Here is a 25,713-nt window from a genome sequence, read left to right on the forward strand (position 1 = left end):
CAGAAGAACATGGACCCTGCCACTTAAAGAAAAATAGCCACTTAAAGCTGATGCTAGCTACTATCAACTTTAAAAAGTAGTTACAACCTAGAAGATGAGACTTATGTTTTATTTGATGGGAGTTTTTTGGACTTCAAGCCCGGCAGCCAGCATCTCAAGTAACCCTGAGAGATATGTTTTGAGGAGGCGGGGTTGGGAGGTGGGCAGGAGTCAGGTTATATAGTCGCTTGTAACAAGGAGCAGGTAGTCTAAACATCAAAGGATTATTGTTAATTAAGGAAAGCCAGATATCTCAAGTTAAAGAATTTAATGTTTTTCTGTGAGAAGATGCAAGAGTCTGATCTTACTAAAATCATTCCTTTCATTTGCATCTCAGCTGTCTGGGGGCAGCATCCAGAGATTTGATTATTCACATCCTTAGTTCCTTGCTCATGGTAGACAGTGGCAGCAGCTCATGTTGCCAACTCAATAGCTGCTGGATAGCAGGCATTGTTCTTCCTGGGCTCAGAAATTCACGTTTAGAGGGCTGGAATCCCTGATGACTGTGACATCCTGTTTATCGATGTGACAGGAAATACTCCATTTCACATTCAGTTTGGTTCAGTTCAGTTGCTCAGTCGTGTCCGACTCTTTGCAACCCCATGAACTGCAGCACACCGGGCCTCCCTGTCCATCACCAACTCCCGGAATCTACCCAAACCCGTGTCCATCGAGTCGGTGATGCCATCCAACCATCTCATCCTCTGTCATCCCCTTCTCCTCCTGCCCTCAGTCTTTCCCAGCATCAGGGTCTTTTCAAATGAGTCAGCTCTTCGCATCAAGTGGCCGAAGTTTTGGAGTTTCAGCTTCAGCATTAGTCCTTCCAATAAACACCCAGAACTGAACTCCTTTAGGATGGACTGTTTGGATCTCCTTGCAGACCAAGAGACTCTCAAGAGTCTTCTCCAACACCACAATTCAAAAGCATCAATTTTTCAGTGCTCAGCTTTCTTTATAGTCCAACTCTCACTTCCATGCATGACCACTGGAAAAATCATAGCCTTGACTAGACAGACCTTTGTTGGAAAGTAATGTCTCTGCTCTTTAATATGCTGTCTAGGTTGGTCAGAACTTTCCTTCCAAGGAGTAAGCGTTTTTTAATTTCATGGCTGCAATCACCATCTGCAGTGATTTTGGAGCCCAGAAAAATAAAGTCAGCCATTGTTTCCACTGTTTCTCCATCTATTTGCTATGAAATGATGGGACCAGATACTATGATCTTAGTTTTCTGAATGTTGAGCTTTAAGCCAACTATTTCACTCTCCTCTTTCACTTTCATCAAGAAGCTCTTTCATTCTTCTTCAGCCTGTGTAATTTTTCTGTTTTTGTTTGTTTCTTTTCTTTTTGATCAAGGGCCAAATTACTACGTGACCTTATTCTTTAAGGGAAGTGTCTTTCAACACTTTTTCAATTGGCAGGTGGGTTGGGTGGGTGGATATTATTGCTACAACAGTAAATGTAATTCCAGTGCTTGATTATGTTACAGAAGCAAGTTTCTGTGTGCCAGTTGCTTTCTGCTGCTCTTACATGCCTCTCTGGGACTCATATATAACCTGATCTACATAAATGTATATACATTTAAAGAATTACCTGGAGTTTCTGGGTCCCATCAGTCCCTGCTCTGGATCATAGAGAGAAGCCTTGTTCCTTCTCCCTCATCCATAAAGTCCTTTTAAAAAACCTAAATAGAAAGATAAAAGCAAAAAACCACAAAATCAACAATCTAATTGACCCAAATTTGCCTAGGGTTCTGAAGCAACTGAGCAGACTTCCATTCTCACCCAAATCACCATCTCTGTAAACCTGTCCCATTGTCTCCCAATTTCCATATTAACCAGATCCTAAGCGCTTGGCTCAGTGATAGAGATCTAGCAGTTGGGTCCCATCCCAATGCCCAACATTCTGTCCCCTAGCTCTTAAAGGGGCCATGATAGCACCTGGAGACCCCTCTATAAAGGTATGTGCCTGTGTGCATGCTCAGTGTGTGTGTTCCTGGGCATGGGTACACTGAGACCAGCAGCTCTTTGCAGTAACTGGTGGCTGTGAAGGTCCCAAAGTCTCCTGCTCTGAACCACAAACCCACAGAACCCAGCATCCTGGTGTCACCAGGAGAGGGGCCAGGCAAGCAGAGTTGTGGGGGAGGGCAGGGTAAGGACCCCCACTGCTGCCCCTCACCCCTGTACTGGGATGAAGTGTGTGATCCTCACCCACAGGCAGATAGGGTGGATGGGGAGGGCTCCCAGGAGGCGATTCCCATGGCAAAAAAATGTTAAGATGTAGTAATTTCCATATTTTAAGGCAAGACAAGAAAATTTTAGACAAAGTTTTTACTTTGCTCTTTGAGCCTCCTCTCTGCCCTCTGGTGTGCAGTGTGCATCTATCTGCGTTACGTGTTAACCTGACCTCCTCAAGGGCAAAACTACTTGCTCCACCATAAAGATAAATTTTCTTCTTCAGGCCCCAATCATGTAACTCCTTAGAAGACACCCCTACTTACTTATGACTGGGTTAATGTCATAGGCCATATTATTTGTGCTCTGTGCTTTCCTAAGATAATTGCTTCTTGCTTTAAAAAATGTGTGATTGAGCCTCAGATAGAAACAATGATGACTTAAATGATTGACCTGAAGTACGGTATTGTAAGATCCATTGTTGTAAAAGTATGACTCTGAAGAGGGGAAGAAGCAACAGGAGGGAAATATTTGCTGGAATCTGACAGACTAGTAAAACAGATGGTCCAGAGGATTGAGGTTACTATTAACAGGACTAGGTGAGGCCTATCAACAAAATATTCTCCTGACCTGGGAATGAGCATTCCTGGTGCCCTGGGACAGATTGGTCATGAATGTCTCCCAAACCTTGGTTGAAATTAAGACTGAAAGGCAAGGGATTGTGATATAAAAATGTTGCCCACCACCCAGTTCTACAAGAATCAAGTCATTAACCGCTGCAGTCCTTGACTTATAATCAATCCTGGAAGGAATTCAGAGTGAAGATCAGGCTGAGGCACGCAGTATTCTGAGAAAACTGACAGAACCAGCCCTTAGATATTTAGATATCTCCAGTAAAAATTTTCATGAGCCCAGTTTCTCGCATCTTGCCATACTTAGAAAAGCACTAAAAGCATTTACCAAGATATCTGTTCCTCCTGAGTGAAGTAACCTTCTACCAAGCTGTGTGCTGGTTGCCATGTCCCCCTTCCTCCAAGTCATATAGAAACTGTCCTCCCCCTCTTATATCCTTGGAACAGACAGAGAGACTCTCTCCCCAGTTGCAATCCTCAGGTTGGCTTGAAATAAAATTTCCATCTATTTTTCTAATAGATTGACTATTAGTTTTTCATCCACAAAAGAAAGTATGTATATATCTCCACAAGTTAAGTGCAGGAAACTCGTGATCTGACATTTTCCTGAATCAAATTGAACATATCCCTGGGACCTCACTTCCCAGGAGGATGGAAATGCCTCTCTGCTTTAGTAGAAGAAATGCCCAGGGTGGACTCACCTGAGGGGCTCACTGGCCAAGCCTCATGGTTCATGAGGGTGGCTGCTCCACCCCTCCTGTTGGGAGGTTAAGGGTCATTTATCACAATTCCAAGCCTGGTTCAGTCCCCTTACTGTGGAGCTCAAAAGAGAGTGTAAATGTCCTCTGCTTAGTCCAATCCTCTCATCATAGAGGAGGAGCAGCTGGACCCCAGGGAGGGACAGGACTTTTCCAGAGTCACCTGTGTGTGGCAGAGTCAGAGTCAGGACCAGGTGTCCTGTCCCCAGGCTGGCTGTCTGTACACGGCCCCACGCTGCTTGTGACAAGTGTGGCAGCAGCATCCTCCAGGCTGGGATTCTGCCCTATCCACCCTCGTTCTGCACAAACCTGCTGCATCCCCCTGAGGAGGGCACTCACTGCTGGGCGAGCCTACTAAAGTTTTACCAATGCTGAGAAGAGAGCATGGCACATTGAGGTGTTTGTTGAATGAAGGAGCTTACAGGCTCAGACTCTAGGCCAGACCTCCTAATCAAGATACATTCCAACTCTTCTGCCTTTAGGGGAATTGTCTGAGAATTACCAGACATGTTTTATCTCACGTAGTCCTCCTAACAACCCCAAGTCCTTGAGTGAAGGACATCTCCAGGGAGGAGACGACTGAGAACCTGAGACAGAATTTAAAGATGTCCTCATCATGTAAGTCTTGGTAAGGCTCATGTAACGCCTCAGACACATAAGAAACTTAAGAGGCCAAATAAATAGTTGACTTGCCCCTCAAGTGGTGGGTGTCTGGACACACACATAAGTAGTAGGTGACACACAGACACAGGTCAGATCAGAATTCCTTCTGCGGGGCCTGCAGTAGCATCCGCTGTCTGCTTCCAGTGGCCACAGTGCCTGGGCCAACTGCCCTACGCTGTGGCTGCCCAGCACCCCTCTTTCCTCATCTGAGCCTGGTCTAAGCCTGGTTTCTCCCTGATAATTCTCCAAGCTACCCAGCAGGCTTCTAGGACAGTTGTTCTCTGCTTAAGTTGCCAGTGATATTCTTTGCAGGATGTAATTAGGATTTGTCATGTCCAAAAGCAGGTGCTATTATCTCCATTCTCTGGATGAGGAAACGGAGGCTTAGAGTGGCATTGACTGAGCATGGGACTAATGTGTGCCAGGCTGAGCTCTGGTCTCAGTTCAGGGTTGGGGGTGTGGAGACATGTCAGGGGAAAGGCCCTGAGATGACCCAGAGGAACTGGAAGACATTCTCAGTGGCTGGAGGGAGGGAAGTGAGGAGGCTGGAGAGGTAGGAAGAGGTCTGAGCTTGCACGGCTTTGGAGGTGATGTTTTAGAGTTTGTGTTTCAACCCAAGAGAGTGAAGAAAAGCCTTCAAAGGTGTTTTACTCTGAGTTCAGTCCAAGCAGACATTGAGGGAAGAATGGAAATAGAGGAATCAACTAGAAGTTGCAGGTGAAGGGATGGATGGATCTGGAGATGAAGAAGGTGGCTCTAGAGATGATGAGTAGGTGGGTTCACAAGTATTTTATGAAGAGCGTCTGTGAAGGTGGTGCCATTGACTGAGATGAGAAAGATGAGGAAGGGTCAGTGTATGTTAGGGGTGGGGGATTGAAGAGGTGAGACTGGACATGCTGAGTGTGATGTGTCCTGAGACATCCAGAGGAAGAGATCAGGAGTCGGTTGGGTGTGACTGTGGATCCCAAGAGAGATCAGCTCCAGAGGCAAGAATTGGGGAGTTGTCATCATAGAACCTGTTCACTTCATTCACTATCTTCTTAAATGTCACATCCATCGAGCATCCTGATCTCCACCCACCAAAGAGAGCAGCCTTGCCCACCCCACTCCAATAACTCTCTTTTCTCCTGTTTTCCCTTTGTGCATATGTGCATGCTAAGCTGCTTCAGTCGTGTCTGACTCTTTGCAACCCTATGGGCCATAGCCCACCAGGCTCCTCTGTTCATGGAATTCTCCAGGCAAGAATACTGGAGTGCATTGCTATGCCCTTCTAGAGGGGATCTTCCTGACTCAGGAATCAAACTCAATTCTCTTATATCCCCTGCACTGGCAGGCTGGTTCTTTACCCCTAGTGCCACAAGCCAGTGAAAGTGAAAGTTGCTCAGTCCTGTCCAACTGTGGACTGTAGCCTGCCAGGCTCCTCTGTCCATAGAATTCTCAGGCCAGAATACTGGAGTGGATAGCCATTCCCTTCTCCAGGGGATCTTCCCAACCCAGGGAGTGAACCCACGTCTCCCACATTGCAGGCGGACTCTACTGTCTGAGACATCAGGGAAGCTCAAGCTGAGGGGCCTGCAGAAGCTAAAAGAACAAAGGAATGACCCTCCTGGAGCATCAGAGACAGCACAGCCCTGCTGACAACTTGGCTTTAGGTTTCTGGCCTCCAGAACTATGGGACATAAATTTCTGTTGTTTTAAGCAATCAAAATAGTAATAATTTTTTTCCTGTAGGTAAAGGAAACCAAGATGAATACCCAGAAGTAAAAAACAGAGTCTTCGTCATATCTTTTTCTAAGTTTCCAGAAATGGATTCTGACCTCCTGTTCTAGAGCATGATAGTCACATAGATTCCAAGACCCCTTGTCATATACTGAGTACCCCCTGTGTCTGAGACTCACAAGGGAGGATCCACTGACATAGACAAGTGGGTCAGTCCAAATGCCCATAGGAGCCAGGAGGGGAGGAAATAAGTAAAGGGGATGGAGAGGATGAAGGACCCTGCAGAGGACCAGCTGCAACTGTCAGAGGTGGTAGAAAAGCAAGATGTTGTGTGATGACAAAATCTCATGTTTATGAAACAGGGAAAAAAATGCAGATATGCCCTACAGACACATGTACATGTATGTACACACATGTCTATATGATTTCAGAGGCTATGAAGTGTGTTGAAGGCTGTCCATGAGGTTGAGGACATGTTTGCTCCCTGGATGGGGGTGTGGACACTCCTGTGAGCAGGCAGGAAGCCTGGCCACACCCAAGAGGGGAAAGGGGCACATGGGAGATGATCACGGTCCTGCTTTATGTCAGTTATACATAGAAGAAGAAAACAGAGAAAATATTAAACAGAGATGAGAATGGAAAACAATATAAATGGCATAGCAGCTACTCAGCTCCATCTACTTGCCTTCCTGAGGGAACACAGCTCAGTGACACCAGGTCTCCTGAGGCTTCAAAAGGAGCTGGAAATGTGGATTTTCATGTGACATTAAAACACTGCAGCTACCAAACACTTAGTGAAGAAATAATACTTTACTCTATACACTGTGAAGGGAAACCTAACACACCTCTGGGCCACCTCCAGTACAAACTGGTTTGCAGTCTCTGATCTGGAGCAAATCAAGCTTGCATGTGCTTATGTCCAGAGTGGGGCAGGGCCTTCTGGGTCCTCTGTGAGGGGGAGGGGGAAGGGAAGAGGTCGCTGGCATGACTGAGTGCACCATGTGACAGGTCCCCTGATAGACCCACAACGTCCTTGTCACTCTGAGTGTCTTTCCTACTAGCTTCCTCCTTCTCTGCCCTTCTTGCACCTCCTCCTTCCTCTGTCCCAGCCATATCCTTCCCAGCTCACTGTCTTCCAGTCCACATGCCTGGCGTTGGGCAGGCAGGGCTCAGCCACATCCAGGCTGGGCTCTGATGGGGGCACCACGTCCAGGCTCACAGATTAGAGTGGAGGAGGGGCTGCTGGGAGGCTCAGACAAAGCTGCTGCTTTCCAGGTGGGGGAACTGAGGCCCAGAGAGGGCACAGGCCTTACCCAGGGTCACACAGCTGGAATCCCCATGCCTCTCCTTCCCCAAGAACTCACTCTATGCCATTAAATGGATCCAAAGCTGTCATTTAACCTTAAGTATATATCACAGGCTTACTTCATGGAGGTTAAGTTGGGAACAAATTTGCAGACAGACAGCAAGACTTTGCCACTATCCCTGATAGCTGGTGCCTCTCCCCCACACCTGGCAGGGCCCACTGGGAGGCCAGCACCTTATAATCATACACATTGATGTTTCTGTCACTAAACTTTTGAGTATTCACACTAAGTAAAATAATAAAAACCATGAAGTTTCTTCTGTCTGTTCAGGTCAAATTTTCTAAGGAATCTTTTTTTAAAGTATTCTTCCCTAATAGCTCAGTTGGTAAAGAATCCACCTGCAATGCAGGAGACCCCAGTTGGATGCCTGCATTAGGAAGATCCACTGGAGAAGGGATAGGCTACCCACTCCAGTATACTTGGGGGCTTCCCTTGTGGCTCAACTGGTAAAGAATCTGCCTGCAATGTGGGAGACCTGGGTTCGATCCCTGGGTTGGGAAAATCCCCTGAAGAAGGGAAAGGCTACCCACTCCAGGATTCTGTCCTGGAAGAGTTCCATGGGCTGTATAGTCCATGGGGTCACAAAGAGTCAGACATGACTGAGCGACTTTCACTTTTAGAGCCTTGAAGAATTGGGATTTCAGGTAAGGACCATCCTACCTTGTGTCTCCATAGATAATGGTACAAAACACAGAGAGATTTAAAAAATATTCATGGTTTTAAGCCAGACCAAATCCAGCTGTGAGGTTCAGAATAAGACAAGTCTCCTGACAAGGCCAAGGGTGATGGGTGGGAAGAACCATTCTGGAGCTGCTGTGCTATTACCCCAGTATCTGAGCCATTGGTTCCAGCTCCACAGATCCTGAGCCTCAACCATCACAGGGCCCTGACCCTTTTCTAGGTGTCTGACTTAATCTGCCTCTTGATCTAGATCTTTCTCAGGTGCCTATTCCAAAGGATCAAAGTGCAGTCATCTGCATGATCCACATGACCGTCACATCCTTCTCTTGACCATCCTCCGGCCTGGGCTCTCTGACCATCATGGGCTACTTCCTCCACTTCCTGAAGCTGTTCTCCATCTGCATGGTATTCTCCCTGGTGGCCAGAGTGGGCACTTGGACGGTGGACCTAAGTAACTGGTCCATGTTCATCTGGTGCTTCTGCTTCACTGTGATGCTCCTCATTCTCATAGTTGACTTATTTGGGCTCCAGTATCACCTATGCCTCTCCTGGGACAACTTTCTCATCACGTGGGCCTGCCATGTCACCCACCACTGCCTCTCAGCCTTCATCAATACCCCCTTATCTACCTTCAGTCTTGCCTTAAGGCATCTTCCGGAACCACACCAGCTCTGCCTCTGCATTCTTCTGCATCTGTGGCTTATGCCACCGACGTGGCCTGGACCTATGATGCTGGTGAGTTCTCTGGCTCTATGCTCACCGAGCCAGGACTGCTCAAGAGGCTGGAGCAAGATGCTGGGCTTGGCTGAGAGCGGGTGAGGAAGAAGGCTTGGAATGACTTCACAGCCACCAATTACTTTAAAGGGCTTCTGGTGTCAAGGCATGTATGAACACAAACACACACAACCACACACAGACCCACACACTGAGCATGCACTCAGGCATACACCTTTAGATAGAGTCATGCAAGTGGTGGTGGGCGCCTTTTAAGAGCTAGGGGTCAGAAAGTTAAGACTTTAGTGGGGTGCAACTGCTAGTTGTCTTGAGCTGGGCCATGTCCCCAGGCTCTGGGGAAAGTTGGGAGTGGGGAGACTGTGGGAAGAGCTCACAGAGATGGTGATTTGTGTGAGAACAAAAATCTGCTCAGTTTTTCCGAGTTCTAAGAAAATTTGGGTCAATTAAGGTATGTCAATTTTATTTTATTTTTTAAAATCTTTGTATTGAGGTTTAAAAAAGGAACATGATAGATGTGGGAGAAAGGACAAGGCTTCTCTCTATGATTGACAGCAGTGTTTGATAGTAACCAGAAATTCCAGGAAAGCAAAAATTACTTGTGTATTTACATTTATTAGATATGGGGAGAAACAACAGGAGGGAATCATTTTCTAGAGCTTGACAGACTCTTGAGACAGGTGGTTCAGGGGATTAGGCCACTGTTACCAAGACAAGATGAGAAATAGCACTTGAGTGGTCTATCAATAAAATTCTTGACTGACCTGGGAATGAGTATTCCTAGCACCCCGAGACAAATTGGTGAAAAATGCCTCCTAAACTTTGGTTGAAATTAAGACCAAAAAGAACAAGATTGTGAGTAAAGAATGTTACCCACCACCAGTTCAACAAGAATCAAATCACTAGCAATTGCAGTTACTGACTTACAATCCACCTTGAAAGGAATTCAGGGTGAAGATAAGGATGAGGCCCTCTGTGCTCCAGGAAAACTGGCGAAACTGAAACTCATATAAATATTTTCAGGAGAAATATTTATGAATCCAGTTTCTTGCATTCTCTCACACTCAGAAAATCACTGAAACCATTAAATAGATGCCTGTTCCTCGGGAAAACTATGTCCACAGTTGTAACTGTCAGGTTGGCTTGAATAAAATTTCCTATTCCTTCCTTAGAATGACTACTGATTAATTTTTTATCCACAAAAGCAACTATGCATTGACCTCCACAAGTCTGGGTGCAGAAATCCCATATTGTACTATTTTACTGAATCAAATTGGGCCCAAACCTAGGCTCTCACTTCCCAGGAGGATGGCAATGCCTTGGTGCTTTAGTAAAAGAACTGCCCAGGGTGGGCTTACCTGAGGGGCTCACTGTCCAAACCTGGTGGTTCATGAAGATGGCTGCTCCATCCTTCCTGTTGCAGGGCGTTAAGGGTCATTTGTCTGCCTCACAGCCACTGAGACCCTGGGATCCCCCCCACCCCAGTCATCTCCACTCTGTCACCCCTGCCCCCACCTCAGTCCCAAGTTCATCCTCAGGGCTGTCCCCTCCCAGGGGTCCAGCAGGTGCCTCCCGTTTCAGCTTCTGCTCTTTAAAGGGGGCCAATCATCCATCCATCACCACCCCCTCCCTGAGATGCCCTGAAAGTCTCCCCATCAGCATCAGACACAGCATCCTTGTTCATTTCCAATCCCTTCTTCCCAGCTTGGAAGCTGCTAACCAGTCTCCCAGGCCAGGAAAATCCTGCTCAGATAGGACCACTCCTAGATCTTTCCAGACTCCCACCTGAATGGTAGCTTTGGAGCTTAAGGGCCAAAAAGAAGTGTAAGTGAAATTGTTAGTCACTCAGTCGTGTCCAACTCTTTGCGACACCATGGACTATAGCTTGCCAGGTTCCTCTGTGCATGGAATTCTCCAGGTAGGACTACTGGAGTGGGTTGCCATTCCCTTCTCCAAGGGATCAAACCCAGGGTTTGAACTCAGGTCTCTTGCATTGCAGGCAGATTCTTTACCGTCTGAGCCACCAGGGAAGCCCTAAGAGCCAAACATGTTAATTTATTCTGCAGTTTCTTCAAGACACTCATCTTTGGGGTCATACTGGGTTGAAGTCTCCCTTCCCAATGAGAAAGAGTCACATGTGAAGGCAAAACTGGGGGGGAGGGGATTCACAATAGCCACTACTTCCCACGTCATCTCGTCCCCACGGCTTTGCTCTCACCCCATAGCTCCTCCCTGTTCACCCCGAGGCTGCCCTCCTCCAAGTGGGGCTGTGTCCCCTCAGATGGCAGCTCCTTCTAGTGATGGCTGCAGGGAGGACAGGCTGGGACACATGTGTCTTCAGATTGCTGTGGAAGGAGGCCATGGCCCTGAAGGTGTGTCCTGGGTCCCAAAGCCCCAAGTTTTGGTCCTGGGCTCCTACCCCTGGGCCCTGCTGTTGTGTGGGCTGTAGAGCCAAGAGTTCAAATTCACAGCTTTAGCATTTTTATCTGGGTTCCCACTCTGTACTTTTTGACCTTAAGCAAGGCACTTGATTGGACTTTCTTATCTGTCAAATGGGATCAGCAGGACAATCCACAATCCCTTTTCTGAAAACCTTGGGCTCAGACATGCTCCAGAATTTACAAGTTTTCAGCCTCAAACAGGTGACATGGTGTATTTGCTCTCCGTGACATGACACCCTACTGGGGTCTGAAAACACCTTGTAATCAAACACATTATTGTTTCTGCAAAAGAACTTTAGAAATTCACACTAAGTGAAATAAATATAGACTGCAAATAGTCTCATGTCTCTTTTGGTAAAATTTTCTACCCAAAGATATTTTTTAAACATATCTTTTTTTTTCAGATCCTTGAAGCATTGGGATTTCAGATAAGGGCCATCCTCCCCTCTGTCTCTGTAGATAATGGCACACAGCACAAAGAGATTAAAAATGTTCATGGTTTGAGGCCAGACCCAACCCAGCTGTGAGATGAGACAAGTCTCATGACAAGGCCAAGGGCAATGGGTGGGGAGAATCCTTCTGGAGCATCTGTGCTCTTACCCGGGTGTCTGGGCCATTGGTTCCAGCTCCACAGATCCTGAGCCTCAGCCGTCACAGGGCTCTGAGCCTTTCCCTGGCATCTGATTTAATCTGCCTCGGAACCTGGATCTTTCTCCAGTGGATTCTAAGTGAAGATCATTGCCATACCAGTGACCGTGACCTGAACAACCCTCAGGACCTCCACGTGGTGTACCGGACATGGACACCCATAGAGTCTGGTTATGCGTCTACCGCCTGCTGCAGCTGTTCTCCACGTGCACGGCTTTCTCACTGGTGGCCAGCTTGGGCACCGGAATGGGGGCTGTAAGTCACTGGTCCATGTTCATCTGGTGCTTCTGCTTTGTCATCACCCTCATCACCTTCATAGTCCAATTAGGCAAGTACCAGCCCAGTCTCCCCTTCTCTGGGAGGAGCTTTCTCTTCTCCTATGCCTGCCTCGCCGCCGTTTTCTGCCTCTCAGCCTCCATCATGTACGCCATCACCTACATCCAGTTCTTGCCTCATGGCCCCTTCCGGGACCAGGCCACCGCCGCCACTGCATTCTCCTGCATCGCGTGTGTGCTTTATGCCTTGGAAGGGGTCTTTCTCTGGCTACTATTCCTGGGTGAGACCACTTTCTATTTTGCTACCATTCATGGCCTATTCAAGCTGCTGGAGACATCTGTGGCCTGCATCATCTTCGCCTTCATCAGCAACACCTACCTGCACCAGCACCAGCCGGCCCTGGTGTGGTGTGTGGCCGTGTACTCCTTCTGCTTCGCACTGGGGGCCGTGGCCATGCTGCTGAAGCTGGTCAAATTCGAGAACAGACTACACACCTTCTTCCCTCGTTTCCTGTTGGGGCAGACTGTGCTCTCTGTCCTCCTTTATGCCAGTGCCCTGGTCCTCTGGCCACTCTACCAGTTCAATGAGGAGTTCGGCGGGCAGCCCCAGCGGTCCAGTGATGTGAGCTGCAGTGATGAGCTTCTCTCCACACTGTGCATCTGGGACCAAAAACTGACTGTGGCCATCTTGACAGCCATTAACCTGCTGATTTATGTGGCAGACATGGCATACTGGATCCACTTCATTTTTATCAGGTACTGAGCTCTGCACAGGGGCTCTGGATTCCATCTTCTTACCAAGTTCTGCAATCCTCTGACATCCTCTTCCTGGCTCCCCTCTCTCCCTCCTCACATCTTTTCTGTTTCCTCCCCTCCTCCTGCTCTGTCTCCTTCCTGTGTGGTTGCCCACACCCTGTTTTGCCTTTCTTTTGCTGCTCTCATCTTTTCTACATTTTCTGCTTTCTGCCCCTTTTCTGGTCACCCTTGGTTTTCTTGTCTCCTGTGTCCAAACCACCTCTCCCCATTTTCCTTCTTCTGATCCATCTGGGCCTGAGACTCCTTCCTTCTCTGCCCACCACCTCCTCCCACCTCCTAAGGTGCTGACTCCACATTCACAGTACTCTGTGTAGCTGTTTACACCCTCGGCCTCTGGAGGGACCTCACTGCCAAAGCATGTCTGTTCCCCTTGTGGTGCCTTAGTTGGTATGTGTGTGGGGGGGTGGGATAAGTAGCTAGTCGCTGGGCCCACTTTCTCCAAGTAGGGGAGAGTGTACAGGGTGCCTCTCATCTAATTTAAAAAGTAAATCTCTGGAGGTCAATAATTCCCAGTGAGTGGGCATCTAAAGCAGAGACCCTGAATTCCTGGGTCCCACCTGGTACTCAGCTCCACCTAAGATTGTCTCCAGAATTTTTGTAGGCTTACTAAAACACACTGCCAAGAACAGTGGAGTCCAACAGTTTTGGCACCAGGGATCAGTTTTTTGGAAGAAAATTTTCCATTTCTCCCTGAGGTAGAGTAGGGGATGGTTTTGGTCAGGCCCATCGCTCACTTCCTGCTGTGCAGCCAGGTTCCTAACAGGTCACAGACCGGTACCTGTCCATGGCCCAAGAATTGGGGATTCCTGGCCTAGATGGCATCTCAGGGGAAGTTGAGATGACTTCCATGCCAACTACTGTCAGGGGAATCAAAAAAGGAGCTACTGAAGAAGCCAGGGTCTTGAAGACGCCTGTCTGCAGTATTGGTGAGGGGCAGCGATGTGGCCCTCCTGCCTCAGTGATCAAAACAGCAGGCCCTGCCTCTGCAGGGAGGCCACTGCAGCCTTAAAGTGTTGTTAGCCTGGGTGTTCTCGTTTTCTTTTCTTTTTCTTCTAGTCAGGAGGTCAAAAATTACTGGGGGACCCTGTTCTTAAAGGGGAATTTTCTAATTTTCTTGGGCAGGTGGATGGGGGTGGTGGGATTGCTGCTTTCATAGTCAAAAGAAATGCGTTAGTTGAGCGTGAGGGAACACACACATGCTTCTTGTGCCAATTGCTTTCTGCTGCTTCTCCCTGTTTCTCTGTACTAAGATATAATGTAATCTCAACAAATATATATAATTTTCAAAAAATTCCTTGGAGCTTCTGGTTCCCATCAGTCCAATCATAGAGAATAGTCTTGTTCCTTCACCTACGTCCATAAAGCCCTTATAATTTCAACATTAAAAAGCTTCCCAGGTGGTTTCCAGGTGGTGCAGTGATAAAGAATTTGCCTGCCAATGCAGGAGATGCAAGAGATGCAGGTTCGATCCCTGGGTTGGGAAGATCCCCTGGAGGAGGAAATGGCAACCCACTCCAGTAGTTTTGCCTGGGAAATCCCATGGACTGAGGAGCCTGGCAGGCTACAGTCCATGGAGCCACAAAGAGTTGGGCACAACAGTGACTGAGCATACACATAAAGATAAAAGAAAATAAACACCCCCTCATGCCCTCCTCTCCCCTTCACCTTCGCAAAACCAAAATCCACACACAGTAATTTTCCCAAATTTGCCTAGAGCTCAGAAGTGTCCTAGCCAATTTCCACCCTCAGCCAGACCTAGGTTTCTGGGACTCTCTGCCCATACCTGGACCAGAGCCTGGGGGTGTGGCCTGCCTGTGACACAAGAGGCTGGGCCCCACCCCAGTGCCAACATCCTGTCCCCCTAACTCTAAAAGGGGCCATGACAGCACCTGGATGCCTCTCTTTAAAGTGTGAGCCTGTGTGCACACTTAGTGCGTGCGTTTGTGTGTATGTGTGTGTGTACCTGTGCTTGCCTGCATTGGGGCCAGCAGCCCTTTTCAGTAACTGGTGGCTTTGGAGGCATCACATGCCTTCTTCCTCTCCTGCTCTCAACCACAGAGCCTCAGAGCCCAGCCTCCTAGTGTCACCAGGCAAGCCAGGCAAGCAGAGCTGGGGGGAGGGGAGGGGAAGGATCCCCACTGCTGCCCCTCAGTCCTGTGCTGGGATGAAGCCTGTGATCTTCATCCAGTGGCAGGTTGGGTGGAGGTGGAGGGCTCCCAGGAGGAGGTTCCCATGGCAGGAAAATCTTAAGAAACAGTGAAGTAAAATTCATATTTTTAGGCTAGGATAAGAAAAATACAAACATAAAAAGTTTTCTCTGCCCATTTGGGTTCCTCCCTCCCTAGTAGGTGGTCTAGTGGCTAAGCTTTGGTGCTTTTATCATCCACAGCCAGGGTTCGATTCCCAGTCAGGGAAAACTTTCTTTCTAGGGACTTTCCTTGTGGCTCAGCTGATAAAGAACCCGCCTGCAATGCAGGAGACCTGGGTTTGATCCCTGGGTTGGGAAGATCCCATGGAGAAGGGAACGGCTACCCACTCCCATATTCTGGCCGGGAGAATTCTATGGACTGTATAGCCCATGGGGTCGCAAAGAGTCGGACATGAAGTGACTTGCACTTTGCTCTCTACTCCCTTCTATGTGCATTGTGCATCTGTATCAACCAGCCCACCCCAACGGCAGAAATACCTGCTCAGCCATAAAGATGACTTTTTATTCCTCTGGTCCCAGCCATGTAACTAGATGATAACACTGCTTACTTATTACATGATTAATGTCCCTAGCTATTTTCTGCCTATTTTACAAGATTTTTGTTTCTTGCATTAACGAATGTGTTATCGATCTTGTGATTAAAAAACAATGGTGCCTAGACTACTTGAAACAATTGACCTGATGTATAGTTCTATAAGGTCCTTGACTGTAATAGTGTGACAATAGATATGGGAAGAAGCAGAAAGTGGAAACCATTTTCTGGAACCTGATAGACTAGAAAGATAGGTGGTCCAGACACATTTGTTCACTATTAAGAGGACTAGGTGAGTAACAGCACTTGAGTGGTTTATCAAAGAAATCCTTCGATGACCTGGGAATGAGCGTTCTTAGCCCTCTGGGACAGACTGGTCCTCCAAAATGTCTCCCAAACGTAGGTTGAAATTAAGACAGAAATGGAGGGAGCTGTAATAAAAAGTGTTGCCCACCACCCAGTTCTACAAGCGCGAAGCCATTAGCCACTGTGGTCGCTGACATACAATCCACCCTGAAAAGAATTCAGAGCCAAAATCAGAATGAAGCATTTTGGGCTCTGGGAAAACTGGGAGAACCAGCCCTCAGATAGATATTTCAAGAGGAATTTTCAATAACACATTTTTGCATCTTCCTGTATTTAGTTCAGTTTAGTTCTGCTCAGTCGCTCAGTCGTGTCTGACTCTTTGCGACTCATGGACTGCAGCACGCCAGGCCTGCCTGTCCATCACCAACTCCCGGAGTTTACTCAAACTCATGTCCATTGAGCCGGTGATGCCATCCAACCATCTCATCCCATATTTAGAAAAGCACTAAAACCATTAAACAAGGTGGCTGTTGTCCTGGAGGAGCAGTAACCGGTAACAAGGTGTGTGCCTGGTTGCATGTCTCCCTTCCTCCACCTACTGCTCCCCATGTACTCTTCTCAATAGTTCTCAGAGCTTCTTGAGAGACTGTTTCAGCAGCTTTACTCCCCAGGTTACTTTGAATAAAATTTTCCTTTTTTTTCTAACTTGACTATTGATTAATTTGTTCATTGACAAAAGCAAGTATGCATTGACCTGCGCAAGTCTGGGTGGAAGAATCTCATATTCTACTATTTTCCTGAGTAACACAGAACACAACCCTGGGAGCTCACGTCCCAGGAAGATGGCAATGCTTCTATGCTTTAGTACAATAATTGCCCAGGACTGGCTCACCTGGCGGGCTCATTGTCCAAACCTCCTGGTTCCTGAGGATGGCTACCCCATCCCTCCTATTGGGGGGTTAAGGGTCATTTGTCACAAATCCAAGACTAGGTTCATTCACCTTACTGTGGAGCTCAAAAGAGAATGTAAAAGTCCTCTGCTTAGTTCAACCCTCTCATCATAGGGGAGGTGCAGCTGGATCCCAGGGAGGAGCAGCACTTGTCCAGAGTCACCCTGTGTGTGGCAAAGTCAGAGTCAGGACCCAAGTGTCCTGTCCCCAGGCCAGCTGTCTGTCCACGGCTCACGCTCCTTGTGACATGTGTAGCAGCAGCATCCTCCAGGCTGGGATTCTGTCCCGTCCACCCTCGTTCTGCAAAAACCTGCCCGGCCCCACGAGGAGGGCACTCACTGCTGCTGAGTCCATTTCCTCATCTGCTAGATGGGGGAGGGGTGCCAGGGACCCCTGATCCCTCCCAGCCCCCCTCTTCCCGGGGCCCCTGGACTTAGCAGTCTTGAAGATTCAGAGGTGGAGCTGGAAGCCGGCTCCCTCCCCTCTGTCCACCCTCTCTGCTTGTTCCCTCTTGGCTGCTGGGTTCTGTTTATTGGTCACATCCTTCCTAATCACACAGACCCTCCTTCCCCATGACCTCTGCTTGGTGGGGAACATGTTTCTCTTTCATAACCTGAGTTTCCTCAGTCACTTCCTAGTGGTCCAACTCTCTAGTGATTCTTGTCAAAAACACACACTGCTTCCAGGCGCCCCCACAGTCTGAAGTCTCCCAGACTCCCTTGTTCCTGCACATTCTTGACTATTCACCGCTTCAGAGTCCAAATCAGCAGCCCAAGTGGTCTTGCCCTGTTTGGGGAGCTTTGTTCCTTTAGGGAATGCAAAGTCCTTTCTGCCTGGTGTACAAAGGGGCTGACCATAAGCAGGGGAAGATGAAACAGAAGCCCAGAGTGAAGACAGAGGCAGACCCAGAGTACACCATGGTTCCACAGTCTCGTGTGGGTCTGATTCCAAAGGAGAAAGCCTGGGAGAATAGCTGAGAGATGGCCTCACAGGCCTGTCTCCAAAGGCAGAGGGAAGGGAGGCACCTTTGATCCAGGGATCTGGGGAGGGGGAGCTGTGGCCCCCAAGCCCACCTGCTATGGCCAGGACTCCCCCAGCCCTTTAGCACACACAGCTGATGGAGAAGACCCCTGGTGCCCAAGCCTCAGGACCTTCCCTTGCTCCCTGCCTGGCCTGGGCTCCCTGTCTCCTGGGGCAGTGGCCAGAGGCTCCCTCCTCAGCCGGCCAGCCAGAGCCTCCTCCAGGCAGGGTGACTCCAGCTGGCACCCCCAAGACTGTCTCCTGAGCTGCATCCAGAACAGAGCCTGGGGCACAGACGTTTCCATTCCCTGGCTCCAGACCAGCTTCTTGGAAAAATCACCAGGTCGACTTTCCTCAATCCTCCTATGAGTAGAGAGAAGTGGGCCATTCCCTCCTGAGCTCTCAGGGACCTGGCTATCTGCCTTAGGGGCCAGTGCAGATGGCCAATCCATGTGGCCCTGGTCTGTGTGTCTGGCTCCCGTCTAAATGTTCCTGTAGGGAGGCCAGTGAGCTGAGGAGAATCCAGTGAGGGTCCAGTCAGCACCTAAGTCTCCACACTTTCTGGCATTTTTTGACTGGCTTGTCAACAGGAAGTCTGGACAATAAGAGGGTACTGCAACCATACCAAGACCCACAGGAGGCAGGAGATGATTCTTGGACCCAAGAGAAGAGGGTCAGCATTCAGTAAATCTCAGCATTTCCTGAGGTTCTATTACCTGCTGGGTTTTGCAGGGAGACAGACATTTATTCAAATCCAGGTTCTGTCAGGGAGTAAGTATATGACCTTGAGTAAAATGATCTAATGTACTCTCTGAGCCTCAGTTTCATCATCTGTTAAATGGGGATGACACTAATAATATCCCTGAAGATAAAATGAAATAGAGGTAATAAGTCACCTTGTCGGACTGTTGCTGCTGAAGGCCATTATCTCCATTTTTTGGATTAGCAAACTGAAGTTTGGAGTGGCATTGACTGGGCACAGGATTACCTTGTGCCAGGCTGAGCTCTGGTCTCAGTTCAGGGTTAGGAGATGTGTAGACATGTCAGGGGAAAGGCCCTGAGATGACAAAGAGGAACTGGAAGATGATCTCAGTGCCTGGAGGGAGGGAGGCAAAAAGGCAGAAAAAGTAGAAAGGACTCTGAACTTGCAGGGCTTTGGAAGCAAAGTTTTGGAGTCTGTGTTCCATCCTAAGGGAACAAAGAGAAGCCTTCAAAATATCTTACTTTGACTTTATTCCAACCCCATCTTTGAGGGAAAGGATGGAAATAGAGGAAGAAACTAGAGCAAGTGAGGGGATGGATGGATCTGGACCAGGTAGTTCTAGAGATGAAGAGTGGACGGATTCAAAGTATTTTGTGAAGAGCATCCAGTAAGGCAGTGCCATTGACTGAGATGGGGAAGATGAGGAAGGATCAGTGTGTATTAAAGGTTGGGGCAGGGGGGGGCGGTTCAGGAGATGGGATTGCATGTGTTGAGTGTGAAATATCCTGAGACATCCAGAGGGACAGTTCAGGAGGCAGTTGGATATGATCCTGGATCCCAACAGAGATCAGCTCCAGAGACAGGAATTGGGGAGTTGTCATCACACGGCCTCTTCACTTCATTCAGTATCTTCTTTAATGCTGACCCTGCTGACTACCTAAAATAGCAGCCTGGCTACTCATACCCACACACGTCAATGACTCTTTTCACCTGTGATCCTTTTATCATGGCATTTATCATCCACTGACCTAATACTGTGTACTGGTTGCACACAGTCCATCTCCTGCACTAGAGTGTCAGCTCTATGAGGACAGAGTTCTTGGTTCTCAGCTCTCTGTCCAGACCTAGAACAGTGCCTGGCACATGCTCGGTGCACAAGGATACTTGTCTATTGAGTGGAGTCTTAAAGCCATCAGACTGGATGAGGAAGAGCCGGCGCACAGAGGAGATGTGATCCAGCTCCAAGTCCTGAGGACCTGAGACCCTCAGATGATGGGGAGGAGCAGGAGGAGGGAGAGAAAAGGCGGGAGACCCTGAGCCGCAGGGGCAGCTCTTCCTTTAATAGGATCAGTGGGGACGGTGCTGTTTGTGGGTCCCCACCTCCTCCAGCCCAGTGCTGGGCACCCTGTCTATGGGATCTCAATTCCCTTCTCAGCCCTTTGATGGAGGAGACCCTGATCTCACAGAGGGAGACATGGAGCCAGGTGGGCTGACTGAAGCTGGGGTCTCTCTAGAGCATCAGCCTCTCCTTCCCCGTGACTGGGCTTCCTCCCCTGAGAGCTGGCTGTGCAGGAGGCAGGGGCCCCGGGTGGGGGCGGGGCCACAGCACAAGCTGTCCTCTGGGGTCTTGACCCTCACCTCAGGGCCACCTAGGAGGTAAGGGGGGGTCTCCCCAGCTTTCCCATCCCCTGGGGCATCCAAGACCCAGAGCCAGAAGCAGAATATCAGGTTAGGGATTTCCTTTGGGAAAGCTTTTCCTCTGGGAATCCTGATTCCTTTTCTTTCAAGGAAGCCTGGAGCCCTGGAAGGAACTTGAGCCAGGAGTCAGGGAGCCTGGGGGTCACCTTCCAGGTGAGGCTGCACCGCTGCCCCACCCGCCTCCCAGCTTCAGCTCAGTGGCTGAGTGAGGGCACCTGGAGGGTCCCTGGAGCAGCTGCCCATCCATGTTAAGGACCCAGCCCCTCATACCTCCTGCAAGTCAGCCTGTGGGGAGAGAGATGGTCCAAGCACTCCCCCTGATGGTCGGTCATAATCAGACAGATAGCCACACCCAGCAGCTTCCAAGGTTCATGAAAATAGTTAACAGTAGAGGTCATGACTCTAAACCCTAGAACCTGGGCAGGGGAGAACCATGAGAGGTCAGTCTACAGCTCCCTGCTCTCCCAGACCAGGTTCCCAAAGGTCAGTGGTACAAATGGCAGGTATGGTCACTGTAAAGTTGAGTGAAAAGCACCGTAGTTTGGTGTCATATGAACTTGAATTTGGATTCCCTGAGTTCTTAACCTCACCTGGAGCCCCTCATGCATGCGGGGGGCTGTTAGGACATGTCCTGCAGGGCTGTGCCCTCTCCGCATGAACAGGTAGCCAAGGGAGATGGCAGGGGCGAGGCTGGACCAGTGACCGAAGCCCCACCCAGAGGTCCTGCAACAGCACCTCTTCTGCTGTTGGCAACTTTGCCAATAATATCCTGAGAGGGTTAAGATGCTAGGCAGGGTCCGATTGGAGCCTCCTTGCCCTTCCCTCAGCCCACCAGCCTCCCTACAGGGACCTTGGGACAGGAGTCAGCCATGCAGACAAGGGCCACATGGATGGACCACCTGCACTGGCCTCCAAGACAGACAGTCAGGTGCCTGGGGCCACAGGAGAGAAGAGACCCTCTTTTCTCCACTCAAAGGTGGATAGAGGAAGGCTGACTCTGTGATCCTTCCAAGAAGCTGCTCCAGGGTCAGAGAATGGACCTGGGCTCTGTTCTACACCAGGCTCCGGCCACAGTCTGAGCCTGGTATCAGCCAGGAGGCTCTGGCTGGCCGGCTGAGGAGGGAGCCTTTGGCCGCTGCATTGGGAGGCAGGGAGGCCAGGCCAGGCAGGGAGCAAGGGAGGGGCCTGATGCCTGGACACCCTCAACTGTGTGTACTAAAGGGCTGGGGTTGGCCCTGGCCACTCAACAAGTGGGCTTGGCGGCCACAGCTCCTTCTCCCCATGTTATAGACCAGGCTTCTTGGCCTCCTTAATCAATAGAAATTGATTTGGTGCTAGATAAGAAATTCAGGCAAGGCTTCATTGGGCCTCTGCTGCAGCAGAAGGGAGTGAGAACAAACAGCAAGTTCCCTTCTTGTTCCCTGAGGGCAGCAAGCTTGTTCCTTATATGGCGTGAGGGTAGGGGGTGTGTCCAGGGGCTGGGTCAGAGGGGTGGCTTAAGTGGTTTGCCCACCCGTTAGGTGATGTTATATGCAGGGGGCATGCGCAGTGGCCCCTCCTTTGCTCCAGGCTATTCTAAAGTGGCAGTTGCGGGTTTTGGTCTCTGTAACTTTGGTGTCCATAATTTGCCCCAGTTGTGCATGCTTGCACTTATTTTTACTGCCACACAGTTTCTTTGTATTTTGTTGCTCCAGAAGAGGTGTGTCCAGGTGCAAGCAAGGGTTGCAGCAAAGGGTCCAAGATTCCAACCTCTCTTGTATCCAGATCCCTGGACCCAAGGTGCCTCCCTTCCCTCCGCTTTTGGAAACAGGCCTGTGGGGGCATCTCTCAGCTCTTCCCCAGCCTGTCCATCAAGGCTGCAGGGAATATGGAGATCATCTGGCGAACGATCCCTTCCCGACCCTTTTTTTCCACTTGGTATATTTTTCAAACTTTAATTTTGTTTTCTTAAAAAAGCAATTTGTTTACATGTTTCAAAATCAAAATGCTCAAAAAGGCCATATTCTGAGAAATCTCCCTTCTGCCTGTGACTCCATCCACTTTGCCCTCAACTTCCCTCCCCCACCAAGTCCAGGTATCTGAGTCTAAAAGAGGGAATCAGGGGACATCAGAAGTTGGTGAAGAAACTGCAGGTGTAAAGAAGACTCCAGAGTCCCTGGGCTGAGCCTCAGTCCATACAAAAGCCTCTCGGACCAAGTACACCATGTCAGCCACATAAATCAGCAGGTTGATGGCTGTCAGGATGGCCACAACCAGTCGCTGGTCCCAGATGCAGACCAAGGTAGTGAGTTGATCACTGCAGCTCATATCACTGGACCGCTGGGGCTGCCCTCCCAACTTCTCATGGAACTGGTAGAGAGGCCAGAGGATCACTGTGGTGGCATAGAGGAGGACGGAGAGCACAGTCTGCACCCACAGTAAACAGGGGATGCGGAGGGGCAGCTTTTTGTCATTGTCACAGTCACACCCATTCACAAAGTAGTTCACGGCCCCCAGGACGAAGCAGATGGAGTACACGGCCACACACCACACCAGGGCCGACTGGTGCTGGTACAGGTCAGTGTTGCTGATGAAGGCGAAGATGACACAGGCCACATAGTTCTCCAGCCTCCTGAGCACACCTGGGAAGCTGGGCACGAAGCAGACCATGTCGCCGGGTCGAACACAGACCCAGGCCACTTCAATGGCATAAAGCAGAGCAGCCACGCAGGAGAAGGTGGTAGCGGTGATGGCACGGTTCTGGGTGGGGCCTGGAGAAAATAACTGGATGTAGGAGGTGCCGAAGATGAGGGAAGTCACGATGCAGATGATGGCGAAGTAGAAGGAATAAGCATGAAGAAAACCATCCTAGGAGCAAGGGAGGCGGGACTGCAGCCCACATAACTCCACTATGGAGATGATGAGGCTCATGGCAAAGCAGAGACACCAGATGAACATGCACCAGTTACCCATGCCCTCCTCCCAAATGCCCAGGCTGGCCCCCAGTGAGAAGGACACGCAGGTGGAGAGCAGCTGCCCCACGCGGAGGAAAAAACCCATGATGGGCTTGGAGGCCAGGCCTGAGGACCAGCTCATGGTGATGGTGACGGTCAGGTGGGTCAACGTCACCACTGTTGTAACCTTGCTTGTTTCTCAACCAAAGGCTTGTAAGCGGTTTAAACACAGCTCCGGATTTGACGTTCTGAGTTCAGTTTTGCTTTGCGGTTAAGCTCTGTTTCTGTCTCCGTTCTTTTTTCTCTAGAAAATATATGACCACTGACCCCTAGAACTGATGTGCTGATCTGAGCAAAGTAAGGACCACACTCACCTTCTCTATCCAGCAAGGCGGCCCAGGGGTTAATGTAAAGTCTCCCCAAATAGCAGCACAGCGCACCCCGGCACATAGCCTGCGGCCGTTTCCGCTTCCTTCCTTGTATAAATCCGGGTCACTGAGCCTTGCTGTGTTAGGGGTTGGTTCTTTTGCACAGTGATGCACCTTCTCCCCTGCTCGCCGGCTTGCTTAAGATAAAGCTACTTTTCTTCTGCCCAAGACTTATCTCTCAGTACTGGCTTCTTCAGGGACGAGCAGTCGAGCCTGACCTGGGTGACAATATTATACGTCTGGGCAGCAGACAGTCCCTGGGGTTCCCGCCCCTCCCCCTCCCCCTGGGGCGAAAGGAACAGTGTGGCAGGGAAAGTTGGGGTGCCCGCTGCTCCCAGCAAAGATCTGTAGGTATTTTTCCAGCAGCTGCAAAACTTACCTACCCCTCCCCACTCTTTGCTCACAGCCTGCTTTCACTCTCTGTTGAGAGCAGGAAACTGGCCTCTGAAGGAGCAGCCAAGCTCTTGACTGAGTGAGTAGAGGAGCATGCACCCTGCGAGCCCCCCTTCCCCCTATTTGGGCATATTCTTTGCTCTTTGGGACTTCGGGGTCAGTAGGATGCTGCAGGAGTGGGGAATGGCTTATTTGTGACTCTGTACCACTCTCTTCCAAAGAAGAATTGGTTTGGTTGTTTTAAATCTATTCTGGGGGAGCCAGTGAAGTGGGGGGAAAGGGTCTACATCCGTCCCTTCTAAAAGTCCACTGGGACACATCTTGGCAGATTGGCAACGCTAGAGCTATTACCCAGTAGGTAACCATGAATAAAAAGCTTTTTTAATTTTAATATAGCCCAAGTCATGTATGTTTTCGATTCTGAAGAACAGTGGCCCTGGAATGGCTCTCTAAATTACTATTTTCCAGTTAGAATTCTTTAGTCAATGATCTGATAAGTGGGAGGCTGTCCTGTTACTCATAATAAAGATTCTTCCAACAAGGGCACCAAATTAAAGGCAAAAAGAAAATGAAAGTAAAAAGCCCGCCACCTTTACAGGGGTGACTTTGCAGGCAAGGGAGGAAGAAGAGGGGGGTCAGCTTTTTAGGGAACTGAATCCACACCGATCTCTATGGTTTCTGTCGTGGTGCCCCAGGCAGGGGATGCCCAGGTCTGTGCCCCCTCCCCCCAGTCTCTGGAAGGAGAGCGGTTCTAGCGCAGAGACGGGGGTGGGAGGAAGAGCCTCAGCGCCCCCACAGCATGAGGAAGAAAGGTGGTATGAAGTAGTTTCTCCCTTTAAGACCCCACAGGGCACTCAGTTTGCCTGGAGTGTGTCCCTTACAAGGGGAGAGGGAGGGAAGGTGGATTTCCGCCAAGACAATTCCCTGCAGGAGGTTTGAATGCACAAGGACAGCCAGTTGGCTGTTGTTGGACATACAATCTTTTCTTCACCTCAGACCTACTAAACTGGAAAAAAGAAAATCCTCCATACCAAGATGATTCACAAAAAATAGTGGAAATGTTCATTAGTATTTTTTTTAACCCACCGCCCAACATGGCCTGATGCAGACATGGGTGATTATTGTGTTCACAGCAGAGGAAAGGCACCTTGTCCCAGACAAAGCCCGACACTTGTCTCTCGGTATTTGGCTTCTTGAGGACTGAAGAGACAAGCCAGAGTTCAGTAACACAGCCACAAGGTAAGGGGCCTCCAGAAGCTAGAAGAGGCAAAGAGAGATGCTTTCCTGGGGCATCAGAGACAGCACAGCCCTGTTGACACGTTGTTTCAAAACACTGACCTCTGGAACTGTGAGAGAATACATCTTTATTGTTTTAAGCCACCAGGCTTGTGATAATTTCCTAGGGCAGTAGCCCTAGGAAACCAAGATGAATTTCCAGAAATGAAAAATATATCATTTGTCATACATTTTTTTCCAGTTTCCAGAAAAACTTGCCAACCTCCTGCTCTAGAGCATGGTGGTCACATGGATCTCAGGACCCCTTGTCATATCCTGTGTCCCCCAGTGTCTGAGACTCACAGGGAAGGGTCCACTGATCTA

General features: G+C 49.3%; 2 protein-coding genes across 2 annotated transcripts; one reads left to right on the forward strand and one right to left on the reverse strand.

The window, feature by feature from the left end:
• Positions 1 to 11,967: 11,967 nt before the first annotated feature.
• On the forward strand, positions 11,968 to 13,041 carry LOC122706219 (myeloid-associated differentiation marker-like). The gene has a single exon (XM_043921275.1). The coding sequence runs from the start codon at positions 12,002 to 12,004 to the stop codon at positions 12,887 to 12,889; it is 888 nt and encodes a 295-aa protein (XP_043777210.1). The 5' UTR covers positions 11,968 to 12,001; the 3' UTR covers positions 12,890 to 13,041.
• Positions 13,042 to 16,778: 3,737 nt separating this feature from the next.
• Positions 16,779 to 24,175, reverse strand: LOC122707032 (myeloid-associated differentiation marker-like). Its single transcript, XM_043922672.1, has 4 exons — positions 22,554 to 24,175; positions 17,794 to 17,933; positions 16,882 to 16,937; positions 16,779 to 16,786 (listed from the first exon to the last, which is right to left on the reverse strand). The coding sequence occupies exons 1-4, from the start codon at positions 23,007 to 23,009 to the stop codon at positions 16,779 to 16,781; spliced, it is 660 nt and encodes a 219-aa protein (XP_043778607.1). The 5' UTR covers positions 23,010 to 24,175.
• Between the last annotated feature and the right edge of the window lie 1,538 nt (positions 24,176 to 25,713).

The sequence above is a fragment of the Cervus elaphus genome, chromosome 13, assembly GCF_910594005.1.
Source record: "Cervus elaphus chromosome 13, mCerEla1.1, whole genome shotgun sequence".
Classification (NCBI taxonomy): Eukaryota; Metazoa; Chordata; class Mammalia; order Artiodactyla; family Cervidae; genus Cervus; species Cervus elaphus.

Bases quoted from the DNA above. Each gene is read 5' to 3' on its own strand.
- LOC122706219 (XM_043921275.1), top strand. From the start codon at position 12,002: ATGGACACCCATAGAGTCTGGTTATGCGTCTACCGCCTGCTGCAGCTG.
- LOC122707032 (XM_043922672.1), bottom strand. From the start codon at position 23,009: ATGGTCTGCTTCGTGCCCAGCTTCCCAGGTGTGCTCAGGAGGCTGGAG. The intron at 17,934-22,553 runs GTCCGAGAGGCT...CTTTGGAGACAG, and splicing joins TGGCTGACATGGTGTACTTG to GCCTGTGAGGCCATCTCTCA. The intron at 16,938-17,793 runs GTCAGCCCCTTT...ACCCCCCAATAG, and splicing joins TTCATCTTCCCCTGCTTATG to GAGGGATGGGGTAGCCATCC.